Source organism: Oncorhynchus gorbuscha, unplaced genomic scaffold (assembly GCF_021184085.1).
Source record: "Oncorhynchus gorbuscha isolate QuinsamMale2020 ecotype Even-year unplaced genomic scaffold, OgorEven_v1.0 Un_scaffold_2260, whole genome shotgun sequence".
NCBI lineage: Eukaryota > Metazoa > Chordata > Actinopteri > Salmoniformes > Salmonidae > Oncorhynchus > Oncorhynchus gorbuscha.
In genome coordinates this window covers 52,635-67,307 of record NW_025746817.1, presented here as the reverse complement: position 1 = coordinate 67,307, position 14,673 = coordinate 52,635, and the positions used below count along the sequence as shown (strand labels likewise).

Here is a 14,673-nt window from a genome sequence, read left to right as displayed (position 1 = left end):
ATATACCATCATAGTGGGTTTACCTCAACCTGCTGTCTCCATATACCATCATAGTGGGTTTACCTCAACCTGCTGTCTCCATATACCATCATAGTGGGTTTACCTCAACCTGCTGTCTCCATATACCATCATAGTGGGTTTACCTCAACCTGCTGTCTCCATATACCATCATAGTGGGTTTACCTCAACCTGCTGTCTCCATATACCATCATAGTGGGTTTACCTCAACCTGCTGTCTCCATATACCATCATAGTGGATTTACCTCAACCTGCTGTCTCCTTATACCATCATAGTGGGTTTACCTCAACCTGCTGTCTCCATATACCATCATAGTGTGTCAGCCTCAACCTGCTGTCTCCATATACCATCATAGTGGGTTTACCTCAACCTGCTGTCTCCATATACCATCATAGTGGGTTTACCTCAACCTGCTGTCTCCATATACCATCATAGTGGGTTTACCTCAACCTGCTGTCTCCATATACCATCATAGTGGGTTTACCTCAACCTGCTGTCTCCTTATACCATCATAGTGGGTTTACCTCAACCTGCTTCTCCATATACCATCATAGTGTGTCAGCCTCAACCTGCTGTCTCCATATACCATCATAGTGGGTTTACCTCAACCTGCTGTCTCCATATACCATCATAGTGGGTTTACCTCAACCTGCTGTCTCCATATACCATCATAGTGGGTTTACCTCAACCTGCTGTCTCCATATACCATCATAGTGGGTTTACCTCAACCTGCTGTCTCCTTATACCATCATAGTGGGTTTACCTCAACCTGCTGTCTCCATATACCATCATAGTGTGTCAGCCTCAACCTGCTGTCTCCATATACCATCATAGTGGGTTTACCTCAACCTGCTGTCTCCATATACCATCATAGTGGGTTTACCTCAACCTGCTGTCTCCATATACATTTAATAACATCTCATAACATCATACTGGACCAACAGAAAATGTGTGGTAGCCTGAGGAACCGTAGCTGTAGGAATATGGTAGAAGACAATATTTTTTATTAAAACCATAAAGCTGAATATACAAATGAATATAGAATGTACACGAATGATGATCAAATCTGACCTTAAATTACATTATTACTGAGAGTCACAATGTAGAAATAGGATGTTTTCTTTGAGAAACCAAGATTAAATTAGTAAGTTAATATTTTTGCTTCAACCAACAAACACCAGGTTAGTGTTCACTGTTGTTAAAATATTTAAATAGATGGACACGTCAAAGTATATAATATTCTTATATACATGTACCTTGACATTTTCTGAAATAATATCTTATTCAATATTCACATACCAGACATTATGATATCATGTGCTTTAAGCAGAGAAAAGGCCAGAAGTCCTTTGACAGTTGATTCAGTGTCTTTTCCAGTTCAGTTCATAGAGGTAAACCAAGGTAACAGCAGCATTCTGATAACTGACGTCACTCTGCTGACTCAGCGAGTACCTCTTCCTCCTGATCGGGCTCACACGGACGCTCGAACCCAGGACATCTGCTTCGCTAGCACACGTGACCACCCTCCCGAAGCGTCTTTCCAGTCGGCGCCATCGAAGCGTTAACAACTCGGCTGCACAAGAGGTGACACTTCAGGCTGAGGAGTAAGTTTCCCACATCCCCCATGTGCTACACTCACACCATACAACCTTTATCCTGCTGATACTACACACACGTTCTCTTAATAAACAACCTTTATCCTGCTGATACTACACACACACGTTGTCTTAATAAACAACCTTTATCCAGCTGATAATACACACACGTTCTCTTAATAAACAACCTTTATCCTGCTGATACTACACACACGTTCTCTTAATAAACAACCTTTATCCTGCTGATACTACACACACGTTCTCTTAATAAACAACCTTTATCCTGCTGATAATACACACACGTTCTCTTAATAAACAACCTTTATCCTGCTGATACTACACACACGTTGTCTTAATAAACAACCTTTATCCTGCTGATACTACACACACGTTCTCTTAATAAACAACCTTTATCCTGCTGATAATACACACACGTTCTCTTAATAAACAACCTTTATCCTGCTGACACACGTTCTCTTAATAAACAACCTTTATCCTGCTGATACTACACACACGTTGTCTTAATAAACAACCTTTATCCTGCTGATACTACACACACGTTCTCTTAATATCCTGCTGATAATACACACACGTTCTCTTAATAAACAACCTTTATCCTGCTGACACACGTTCTCTTAATAAACAACCTTTATCCTGCTGATACTACACACACGTTCTCTTAATAAACAACCTTTATCCTGCTGATAATACACACACGTTCTCTTAATAAACAACCTTTATCCTGCTGACACACGTTCTCTTAATAAACAACCTTTATCCTGCTGACACACGTTCTCTTAATAAACAACCTTTATCCTGCTGACACACGTTCTCTTAATAAACAACCTTTATCCTGCTGATACTACACACACGTTCTCTTAATAAACAACCTTTATCCTGCTGATACTACACACACGTTCTCTTAATAAACAACCTTTATCCTGCTGATACTACACACACGTTCTCTTAATAAACAACCTTTATCCTGCTGATAATACACACACGTTCTCTTAATAAACAACCTTTATCCTGCTGACACACGTTCTCTTAATAAACAACCTTTATCCTGCTGACACACGTTCTCTTAATAAACAACCTTTATCCTGCTGATAATACACACACGTTCTCTTAATAAACAACCTTTATCCTGCTGATAATACACACACACGTTCTCTTAATAAACAACCTTTATCCTGCTGACACACGTTCTCTTAATAAACAACCTTTATCCTGCTGATAATACACACACGTTCTCTTAATAAACAACCTTTATCCTGCTGATACTACACACACGTTCTCTTAATAAACAACCTTTATCCTGCTGATACTACACACACGTTCTCTTAATAAACAACCTTTATCCTGCTGATAATACACACACGTTCTCTTAATAAACAACCTTTATCCTGCTGACACACGTTCTCTTAATAAACAACCTTTATCCTGCTGACACACGTTCTCTTAATAAACAACCTTTATCCTGCTGATACTACACACACGTTCTCTTAATAAACAACCTTTATCCTGCTGATAATACACACACACGTTCTCTTAATAAACAACCTTTATCCTGCTGACACACGTTCTCTTAATAAACAACCTTTATCCTGCTGATAATACACACACGTTCTCTTAATAAACAACCTTTATCCTGCTGATAATACACACACACGTTCTCTTAATAAACAACCTTTATCCTGCTGACACACGTTCTCTTAATAAACAACCTTTATCCTGCTGATAATACACACACACGTTCTCTTAATAAACCAACACAAGGGGATATGTTTGTGCCTTATATCTCATTATAAAATATAGTCCCGGACTACATCTCATGTCTTGAAAGGCTTCCTTACCTCCCCACTTTATCTGGAGCGCAGCCAGTATTGGACTGAGTACTGAGACACAGCCAGTATTGGACTGAGTACTGAGACACAGCCAGTATTGGACTGAGTACTGAGACACAGCCAGTATTGGATTGAGTACTGAGACGCAGCCAGTATTGGACTGAGTACTGAGATGCAGCCGGTATTGGACTGAGTACTGAGACGCAGCCAGTATTGGACTGAGTACTGAGACACAGCCAGTATTGGACTGAGTACTGAGATGCAGCCGGTATTGGACTGAGTACTGAGACACAGCCAGTATTGGACTGAGTACTGAGATGCAGCCAGTATTGGACTGAGTACTGAGATGCAGCCAGTATTGGACTGAGTACTGAGATGCAGCCCTGTAACTTTGTCAGCTGGGGCTTGTTGCCATGACAACAGTGGTTCTGTTTCCATGTGAAGGTCAAAAGGTGAAGTTGTTGTACACTCGCACCATAGACGCTGTCGCTGACCCACGGCCAGACCCCTTACATCTTGTGGAAACATTCCTTAGCATTGGTCCACACTTGAATGCCCTATACAGACAGAGGAGAACATAAAACACAGAAATTGAATCAGGTCCTAACAACACTGGCCTTTGACTTTAACAAGCGAGTTGTGTTCAGTAGGGCACACCGTTGCAACGCGCTTTGAAACGAAAGTCTCATTGGACAAGTCCAGGTAGTTCCTCTCTTTCAGTCGGTGTTCTTCAGTTTTGTGCCTAATGAACACAACTCTGAGAGTGGTATTTAAAGCAACACGAAAATGACAGTTTCTTATTGGACTAGTCCAGGTAGTCCCTCTGTCTTTGAGTCAGTTTTTGTCTGTTTGGTGCCCAATGAAAATAACCCTCATAGATACTAGGAGCATTTCCAGACTTCCACCTGAGTGTGACACACCTTCTTACACATGCTGATCTGCATGATGGCGTAGCCAATCAGAGCCTCCCTCAGATCCCTGTCTTTCTGCTCCTTGAAGCGCTGCATGTCCACCCACGCACCCTTCACGTACTCCCTGCACACACACACACACACACACACACACACACACACACACACACACACACACACACACACACACACACACACACACACACACACACACACACACACACACACACACACACACACACACACACACACACACACACACAGATTATATTACATACTTTATCAATGAGTTGTTTTCAGCATGTGGTCTATCTATCTAGGTATTACTGCATGGTTTAACGTGAGGGACTCACTCGCACTCCACTGTTTTCTCTGTGACAGTCTCCTCTCCCTGGACGATCTGCTCCTCTAGTAGGCTGAGTTTAGCCTCCCTCTGCTCTGGTGTCTCCTGACCAAACAGCTTGTTGGTCATTCCTTTGAAGGAGAACGTCCGTACCATCTGAGGATGGACAGACAGAGAATGGAGGGGCATTACTAGCCTGGTGGTCTAGTCAGTTCAAGAAGTACACTAAAATTCCAGATTCTCTCCTATGCTTTTCAATGAGGAAAATTTGGAATTGGAATTTGATTTACTTTCTGAATTGAAATAGAATTGACCCCAGGCCTGCTGGTGGCCTAGTCTGTTGATGCTTCGGCTTCTCTGTGTTTGTTGTCATGACAAACATGCATGGCATGCAATAGAAGAGTTGGCTACAGTAGAGCCTGGGACTATACAGTAGAGTCTGGGACGACAGTAGAGCCTGGGACTACAGTAGAGCCTGGGACTACAGTAGAGCCTGGGACTACAGTAGAGCCTGGGACTACAGTAGAGCCTGGGACGACAGTAGAGCCTGGGACGACATTAGAGCCTGGGACGACAGTAGAGTCTGGAACTACAGTAGAGTCTGGGACAACAGTAGAGCCTGGGACAACAGTAGAGTCTGGAACTACAGTAGAGTCTGGGACTACAGTAGAGTCTGGGACGACAGTAGAGCCTGGGACGACAGTAGAGCCTGGGACTACGGTAGAGCCTGGGACTACGGTAGAGCATGGGACTACAGTAGAGCCTGGGACTACAGTAGAGCCTCAGACTACAGTAGAGCCTAGGACTACAGTAGAGCCTGGGACTAGAGTAGAGTCTGGGACTACAGTAGAGCCTGGGACTAGAGTAGAGTCTGGGACTACAGTAGAGCATGGGACTACAGTAGAGCCTGGGACTAGAGTAGAGTCTGGGACTACAGTAGAGCCTGGGACTACAGTAGAGTCTGGGACTACAGTAGAGCCTGGGACATGTCCTTATATAGGGGTGTGTGAAGAAGACATGAAGTCAAAGATGGGACCAGGCTAGGGCTTTACAGGGCTTTACATGTCCTTATATAGGAGGGTTTGAAAAATACATGTCGTCAAAGATTCTGAGAGGACTTGACAAACTAGACCTCTTGGGCCTTGCCAATGCTCTTGAGACCTATACTGTACCAATATTGGAAAGACAAGAGCTTGCCTCTTACAAGAGATCACAATCTCAGTTGGAGACCCCTAGTTTTCCTATACCAGGATACAAACAGTAGATAAACTAAACCTATGCCTAAACCTATGGTTTCTTCATTGCCCCTGAGGGTATCGATAAAGTTGTATTGAATTGAATACCCCAGTGGCCAGCTCCTCCCGTTGCTGCTTCTTGGAGATGAGGTCTGAGGAGGCCGTCTCCAGCTCATACTGGGTCAGCTCATGTTTCCTACACACAGCCCTGTAGGAAACAGACAGTAGTAGCTTTACAGGAGGCCCATACAATGTCACAACACCATACAGCATTACTTCCTGGGACACAAGTTGTACCAGGCCCGTTTAGAGGAGATATTTTTACACTGTCAGAACCTTCTACTTGGTGCATCACCCTCTTTACCTGACTAAGGGGACAGGGTTCTGGAATCCCTTTACAAGATATGATTCATTGGTTGGTTGATTCACTGATTGATTAGCCATAATGTGCAACAGGACCAACCTTAAGGCTTCAGCATAGAAAAGATATTCCTTCAGTTGGTCTGCGTAGTGCTCCTCTTCCTCCAACATATCATCTACTGAGGCAGCATAGCTGTGGACAAAATCACAGATTGATTGATTGATTTATTAGCCAGTTAAAAAATATATACTTATTTTCATTGTAGTTCCTAAATTGTTTGACGTGTGCACTCTGCAGTAGAATACCAGGCTGATTTTATTTGCCAGTTAAAAAATATATAATTATTTCCATTGTGTTCCCTAATTTCCATTGTGGTTCCTAAATTGCAGGTTGTGTGCAATCTACATTAGAATAGCAGGCTCAGCACAGGTTAGATACAAAGGTTGATGGCGGATGGAGAGTACTCACGCATCCATATGGTGTCCAGCACTCTGTAGACCATCTCCCATCTCCTTCTCTAAGGCACTCCACTCACTGACACACAAACAGTCAGATCAGTTAGACCATCTCCCATCTCCTTCTCTAAGACACTCCACTCACTGCCACACAAACAGTCAGATCAGTTAGACCATCTCCCATCTCCTTCTCTAAGACACTCCACTCACTGCCACACAAACAGTCAGATCAGTTAGACCATCTCCCATCTCCTTCTCTAAGGCACTCCACTCACTGACACACAAACAGTCAGATCAGTTAGACCATCTCCCATCTCCTTCTCTAAGACACTCCACTCACTGCCACACAAACAGTCAGATCAGTTAGACCATCTCCCATCTCCTTCTCTAAGACACTCCACTCACTGCCACACAAACAGTCAGATCAGTTAGACCATCTCCCATCTCCTTCTCTAAGACACTCCACTCACTGACACACAAACAGTCAGATCAGTTAGACCATCTCCCATCTCCTTCTCTAAGGCACTCCACTCACTGACACACAAACAGTCAGATCAGTTAGATAATCCCACAACAATATCATATCAGTCTTTCTTCAATATTCAAATACAACATGTTTTATTGTTAGGGTGAAGTGCCTTGCTCAAGGGCACATCGACAGATCTTTCACCTACGCGGCTCGGTTGCTGGCCCAACACTCTTCACCGCTAGGCTACCTGCTGACTAGAACTCTTACCTGAATACTCTTCCGTAGTTCCCATGGACTTTGTATACGCCGTAGAGCCTGTCTGCTACTCTCTGGAGAATGAAACGTGGGTTATTAAATGTGTAACGAGGTGAGCGCTAAATAAAAGAAGATGTTGTTCCAAAGATATAACTTTAGACCAATGAGAGGAGCAGAGTGACTGTGGATCTAAAGCATCTGATGAATGGTATATTATTATATGACTTACTGCTCTGACTCGGAGCAGCTGGGAGGTGAGAGACTGAAGCTCATCGCTGTAGTGTTTCATCTCTGTGAACCGCCTAGATAGAGGAAGACAAATGGCAACCTTAAAATACCTTTACACAACTTCAAATGTACACGACTTCAAATGTACACGACTTCCAATGTACACGACTTCCAATGTACACGACTTCCAATGTACACGACTTCCAATGTACACGACTTCAAATGTACACGACTTCAAATGTACACGACTTCAAATGTACACGACTTCCAATGTACACGACTTCCAATGTACACGACTTCAAATGTACACGACTTCAAATGTACACGACTTCAAATGTACACGACTTCCAATGTACACGACTTCAAATGTACACGACTTCAAATGTACACGACTTCCACTTTTTCGACTTCCACTTTAATCGACTTCCACTTTACTCGACTTCCATAAATTTTACTTTGTACAACTTAACATAATTTCTACTTTACACAAATTCAACTTTACTCGACTTCAACTTAACACAGCTTCAAATTAACACGACTAACTTTACACTACTTTAACTTAATTCAACTTTAAGTCAAATGTATGTAAAACATGTATAAGGCCACTAGGTGTCTGACAACTCCTGGTTGTAAATGGGAAGGGTTGATTTACTTGTCAGGGTTCTTCACCCTGAAAGTTGCGCTCAGAGCTTTAATCCTGGACTCTGCCTAGAAAAAACAAACACAATTGAATTAGAATGTGATTATAAACCAAACACAACCAAGGTGTACCACTGGATGGATCCAAATAGATTCAATATGGTTTTAATTTGATTTCATTAGGAACCCTGTTAGCGGTTGCACATCCAGCAGCTACTCTTCCTGGGGTCCACACAGAACATGATGTAACACAGAACATGATGTAATACAGAACATGATGTAACACAGAACATGATGTAACACAGAACATGATGTAACACAGAACATGATGTAACACAGAACATGATGTAATACAGAACATCAATAGACGGGAACAGCTCAAGGACACAACCCCTTTAATAAGTGGTAGTAACTGAGTAAAGATCATATCGGGGTAAGATAGACATTCATGAAGTAAAGAATTCCTCTGAGGTACCTTGGCTTGGAACCCTGTCTCATACACCACCTCCTTCCACCTGTGTTCCTGGGAGAGGAGGAGAGTCAATTCAACGTTTTTCAAAAGTACAGTACGAATAAATAAATACAAATGTATGTTGAATCTCTCCAAAACATTCCAATACAACGTCAACGTGATGGAGTGAGCTCATAGGCTATCGTACCTCAGTCAGGAAGTGGTATAGGATTTTGTCATTGGACAGAACCGAATGGGAGGCCATTCGAAGTAGAAAGTTCTCCAGACCAACCCTGCGCCTCTCTACAAAGTCTGGGTCCATGTTGTCTGCAGACAGCTTGTGCCAAACAAACTCTGCCTGTAGAAATTAGACGAGGGTTATTACACAAAGATATATATATATATTATAATGTGTTCTATTCAATTAAATTCTGTGGGTATTAAGGCCCAAACACTGCAGTGTGGTGCTTGGGACTACTAGGTATAGATGTGGCCATCAGGTTTGAATTTAGCTTACCCTCTTCTCTGGCAAAGGCGGCACCACGATAAATGGATAGGTGACTAACAAATAGTTCCGGAGAATCTCAAATTCACTGTATCTCCTCCAGAGAGAGTCTGGGGCTGCGGGGTTATGGCCTTCTGTTATTGCATCTATGGGTCTGAAAGAAGAAACACCAACATCTCGGTCAGATCAGATTAACCAGAAGGATCTGAATCCCTCTTATTTTACACATCATTGTACCGAGAACATGTTTTCATTTGGGAACAAGGATATTTTTCACATATGCTTCATTTACAAACGGGGTCCCACTCTCTCACCGAGTTTCTATGAGGTACACTGTGAATATCTCTTGCATGTTCACTGTATTTTTCCCAGTTCTTTTCTCTGCCTCGGCCACACTGATCTCCATTCTCCGCAGCAGAGTGGATCCTTCCTCCACCATCTGTACAAACAGAGTGCATGGGAGAAATAGGCAGTGGTTAGTGAACAGAGTTAGAGCAGTTTCTCAAACTCGGTCCTGGGGCCCCACATGGGTGCACGTTTTGGTTTTTGCCCTAGCTCTAACAGCTGATTCAAATAATCAAATGTTGATGATGAATTGGTTGGAACTAGTTTGGAAAACTCTGCTCTAGAGGACTGAATATGAATAGAACAGAATATCAATAGATTTAGATTGTTCCTATCCTCTGCCAATCATTGGACCTATTTGGAAATGTTCTAGTAATAAACACATAATAATAATAATAATAATAATAATATATGCCATTTAGCAGACGCTTTTATCCAAAGCGACTTACAGTCATGTGTGCATACATTCTATGTATGGGTGGTCCCGGGGATCGAACCCACTACCCTGGCGTTACAAGCGCCATGCTCTACCAACTGAGCTACAGAAGGACCACATACGTGTCTTTAGACGTCCATTTTTATTTTGGAAAAGTTTTATTGACACAATTCCTTTAAAAACAGCTCATACATTTTTTACATCATTTACACACATAAAGATGGCAACAAGGCATAAAACACAACATTTAAATTAGTTAAAAAGTACATGTTGTTAAAACCAATGAAAACAACCATGAATAAAAGTACTTTCTTTGTAAAAACATCAAATCTGTAAAAGCCATTTAAAATGTGTGCTAATGATCTAACAAAGGTAAAACATTTTTAAGACATGAAAAACATGTTAAAAAGCCACTTTGTTGAAAAGCTGTCTTCAGTCCCTTGTACAGGAGCGGGGTGAGTCTTGACGTCCATGTGTCATAATACCGTGACGTCATTCTCTGAATGCTGCGAGTGGACCAATAACGTGCCGAACAGCTACTGGCCACGTAACACAGATCAGATATGGTTTTATTTTGGATAGATGGGTCTTTCAATCTTCAAAACACTCATATCGTGTGCAATATTGTTACAAACAAGGTTATATTGTAGCCAACAGCAGCGCGTAGTTACAATGTATCGCGTGGCCTGCCTGATGTCCCGCCTGCTACATCTGTTCTATTTCTGGATGCATCCATCCAGTCCTTTGCCGTGGACAAAGGACAATAGTTCGTTCGCAAAGAGACCATTTACAAACACAGACAAAACATATAAATGATTGCGTTACTACCGTGTTATTCTTGTTATTCTCCAACTCTGTGTTGGTAAATTCATCTCCTCCAATCGGCGCTGACTCTTTATTTCCAGCATCCGCCATCCTTCTTTCCAGCTGTGTTATGCAAACAAGATAAAGCGATTCATGGGATTTTATATCTTTCAAAATAAGAGTCCTGCCCTGTAAACTGTAGAAGATCAGAATCACCTTTAATCGCATAATACATTTTGTATATAAAGGAATTTGAGTTGGTGAAATGGTGCTGCCACAATAAACATAATTTTCAGGCAGAAGATAAACCTGATATACAGACAACATACTGTATGTAGAAGCAGAGCTGATAAACAGGATACAGACAACATACTGTACGTAGAAGCAGAGCTGATAAACAGGATACAGACAACATACTGTATGTAGAAGCAGAGCTGATAAATAGGTTACAGACAACATACGGTATGTAGAAGCAGAGCTGATAAACAGGTAACAGACAACATACTGTACGTAGAAGCAGAGCTGATAAATAGGATACAGACAACATACTGTACGTAGAAGCAGAGCTGATAAACAGGTAACAGACAACATACGGTATGTAGAAGCAGAGCTGATAAACAGGTTACAGACAACATACTGTACGTAGAAGCGGAGCTGATAAACAGGATACAGACAACATACTGTATGTAGAAGCAGAGCTGATAAACAGGATACAGACAACATACTGTATGTAGAAGCAGAGCTGATAAACAGGATACAGACAACATACTGTATGTAGAAGCAGAGTTGATAAACAGGATACAGACAACATACTGTATGTAGAAGCAGAGCTGATAAACAGGTTACAGACAACATACTGTACTTAGAAGCAGAGCTGATAAATAGGATACAGACAACATACTGTACGTAGAAGCAGAGCTGATAAACAGGATACAGACAACATACTGTATGTAGAAGCAGAGCTGATAAACAGGTTACAGACAACATACTGTACTTAGAAGCAGAGCTGATAAATAGGATACAGACAACATACTGTACGTAGAAGCAGAGGTGATAAACAGGTTACAGGCAACATACTGTATGTAGAAGCGGAGCTGATAAACAGGATACAGACAACATACTGTACGTAGAAGCAGAGCTGATAAACAGGATACAGACAACATACTGTACGTAGAAGCAGAGCTGATAAACAGGATACAGACAACATACTGTAAGTAGAAGCAGAGCTGATAAACAGGATACAGACAACATACTGTATGTAGAAGCAGAGCTGATAAACAGGATGCAGACAACATACTGTATGTAGAAGCAGAGCTGATAAACAGGATACAGACAACATACTGTACGTAGAAGCAGAGCTGATAAACAGGATACAGACAACATACTGTATGTAGAAGCAGAGCTGATAAACAGGATACAGACAACATACTGTATGTAGAAGCAGAGCTGATAAACAGGATACAGACAACATACTGTACATAGAAGCAGAGCTGATAAACAGGATACAGACAACATACTGTACGTAGAAGCGGAGCTGATAAACAGGATACAGACAACATACTGTATGTAGAAGCAGAGCTGATAAACAGGATACAGACAACATACTGTATGTAGAAGCAGAGCTGATAAACAGGATACAGACAACATACTGTATGTAGAAGCAGAGCTGATAAACAGGATACAGACAACATACTGCATGTAGAAGCAGAGCTGATAAACAGGATACAGACAACATACTGCATGTAGAAGCAGAGCTGATAAACAGGATACAGACAACATACTGTATGTAGAAGCAGAGCTGATAAACAGGATACAGACAACATACTGTATGTAGAAGCAGAGCTGATAAATAGGATACAGACAACATACTGTATGTAGAAGCGGAGCTGATAAACAGGATACAGACAACATACTGTATGTAGAAGCAGAGCTGATAAACAGGATACAGACAACATACTGTATGTAGAAGCGGAGCTGATAAACAGGATACAGACAACATACTGTATGTAGAAGCAGAGCTGATAAACAGGATACAGACAACATACTGTATGTAGAAGCGGAGCTGATAAATAGGATACAGACAACATACTGTATGTAGAAGCGGAGCTGATAAACAGGATACAGACAACATACTGTATGTAGAAGCAGAGCTGATAAACAGGATACAGACAACATACTGTATGTAGAAGCGGAGCTGATAAACAGGATACAGACAACATACTGTATGTAGAAGCAGAGCTGATAAACAGGATACAGACAACATACTGTACGTAGAAGCAGAGCTGATAAACAGGTTACAGACAACATACGGTATGTAGAAGCAGAGCTGATAAACAGGATACAGACAACATACTGTATGTAGAAGCAGAGCTGATAAACAGGATACAGACAACATACTGTATGTAGAAGCAGAGCTGATAAACAGGATACAGACAACATACTGTATGTAGAAGCAGAACTGATAAACAGGATACAGACAACATACTGTATGTAGAAGCAGAACTGATAAACAGGATACAGACAACATACTGTATGTAGAAGCAGAGCTGATAAACAGGATACAGACAACATACGGTATGTAGAAGCAGAGCTGATAAACAGGATACAGACAACATACTGTATGTAGAAGCAGAGCTGATAAATAGGATACAGACAACATACTGTATGTAGAAGCAGAGCTGATAAACAGGATACAGACAACATACTGTATGTAGAAGCAGAGCTGATAAACAGGATACAGACAACATACGGTATGTAGAAGCAGAGCTGATAAACAGGATACAGACAACATACTGTATGTAGAAGCAGAGCTGATAAATAGGATACAGACAACATACTGTATGTAGAAGCAGAGCTTACAGAAATCCACATGCGGTATGTACACTATCTACACTGTAAGGTTGGAACTACAAACTTCACTATGAAAACTAAGCTACGTTATAAAGTATGTATGTAGAGATTTATAAATAAAAGCTATTTTACAGGATGCTGAGCGGTGGGGGGAATATGTACATGAAAAGAGGCAGGTGCATATGAGGATGTGCAGAGAGTACAAAGATGAATGTGCCATTCTAGGATGCATAGTCCATTAATGAGAAGATGATCGTGGACCAGGTGGCCGGTTGATAAGGTTCATCTGGAGGAGGAAAAAACGCACACCTGTTTAGGGGAGGTGCTGGTTAGCAGAGTAGAACACCTGTTTAGGAGAGGTGCTGGCTAGCAGAGTAGAACACCTGTTTAGGAGAGGTGTTGGCTAGCAGAGTAGAACACCTGTTTAGGAGAGGTGCTGGCTAGCAGAGTAGAACACCTGTTTAGGGGAGGTGTTGGCTAGCAGAGTAGAACACCTGTTTAGGGGAGGTGCTGGCTAGCAGAGTAGAACACCTGTTTAGGGGAGGTGCTGGTTAGCAGAGTAGAACACCTGTTTAGGAGAGGTGCTGGCTAGCAGAGTAGAACACCTGTTTAGGGGAGGTGCTGGCTAGCAGAGTAGAACACCTGTTTAGGGGAGGTGCTGGCTCGTAGAGTAGAACACCTGTTTAGGGGAGGTGCTGGCTAGCAGAGTAGAACACCTGTTTAGGAGAGGTGTTGGCTAGCAGAGTAGAACACCTGTTTAGGGGAGGTGCTGGCTAGCAGAGTAGAACACCTGTTTAGGAGAGGTGCTGGCTAGCAGAGTAGAACACCTGTTTAGGAGAGGTGTTGGCTAGCAGAGTAGAACACCTGTTTAGGGGAGGTGCTGGCTAGCAGAGTAGAACACCTGTTTAGGAGAGGTGTTGGCTAG

The 14,673-nt window shown here is 42.0% G+C and overlaps 1 protein-coding gene and 1 long non-coding RNA gene across 13 annotated transcripts; both read right to left on the bottom strand.

Moving 5' to 3' along the window:
• Window positions 1-1,006: 1,006 nt before the first annotated feature.
• On the bottom strand, window positions 1,007-3,935 carry LOC124025460. 11 transcript variants are annotated; one of them, XR_006837199.1, is made up of 4 exons: window positions 2,926-3,009; window positions 2,505-2,754; window positions 1,847-2,386; window positions 1,007-1,668 (listed from the first exon to the last, which is right to left on the bottom strand). It is a non-coding gene; the product is annotated as an uncharacterized LOC124025460 (long non-coding RNA). The 11 variants fall into 11 exon arrangements; XR_006837198.1 differs by lacking the exon at window positions 2,926-3,009 and adding an exon at window positions 3,342-3,935 and having other exon boundaries at window positions 1,007-2,386; window positions 2,505-2,673; XR_006837191.1 differs by lacking the exon at window positions 2,926-3,009 and adding an exon at window positions 3,215-3,284 and having other exon boundaries at window positions 1,007-2,386.
• Window positions 3,936-3,942: 7 nt separating this feature from the next.
• LOC124025459 (sorting nexin-4-like) lies at window positions 3,943-11,071 on the bottom strand. 2 transcript variants are annotated; one of them, XM_046338898.1, is made up of 14 exons: window positions 10,923-11,071; window positions 9,628-9,752; window positions 9,326-9,467; window positions 9,017-9,166; window positions 8,833-8,880; window positions 8,371-8,426; window positions 7,720-7,792; window positions 7,503-7,564; window positions 6,780-6,845; window positions 6,414-6,503; window positions 6,059-6,158; window positions 4,726-4,871; window positions 4,382-4,496; window positions 3,943-4,018 (listed from the first exon to the last, which is right to left on the bottom strand). In XM_046338898.1, exons 1-14 carry the CDS (start codon window positions 11,007-11,009, stop codon window positions 3,971-3,973), a joined length of 1,308 nt encoding a protein of 435 aa, XP_046194854.1. In that variant the 5' UTR covers window positions 11,010-11,071; the 3' UTR covers window positions 3,943-3,970. The 2 variants fall into 2 exon arrangements, with proteins under 2 accessions (XP_046194854.1, XP_046194855.1); XM_046338899.1 differs by lacking the exon at window positions 6,780-6,845.
• Between the last annotated feature and the right edge of the window lie 3,602 nt (window positions 11,072-14,673).

Coding starts and splice junctions, on each gene's coding strand:
- LOC124025459 (XM_046338898.1), bottom strand. CDS start 11,009: ATGGCGGATGCTGGAAATAAAGAGTCAGCGCCGATTGGAGGAGATGAA. Junction 9,167..9,325: donor CGCCTTTGCCAGAGAAGAGG/GTAAGCTAAATT, acceptor TAATTTCTACAG/GCAGAGTTTGTTTGGCACAA. Junction 8,427..8,832: donor AGACAGGGTTCCAAGCCAAG/GTACCTCAGAGG, acceptor TGTTTTTTCTAG/GCAGAGTCCAGGATTAAAGC.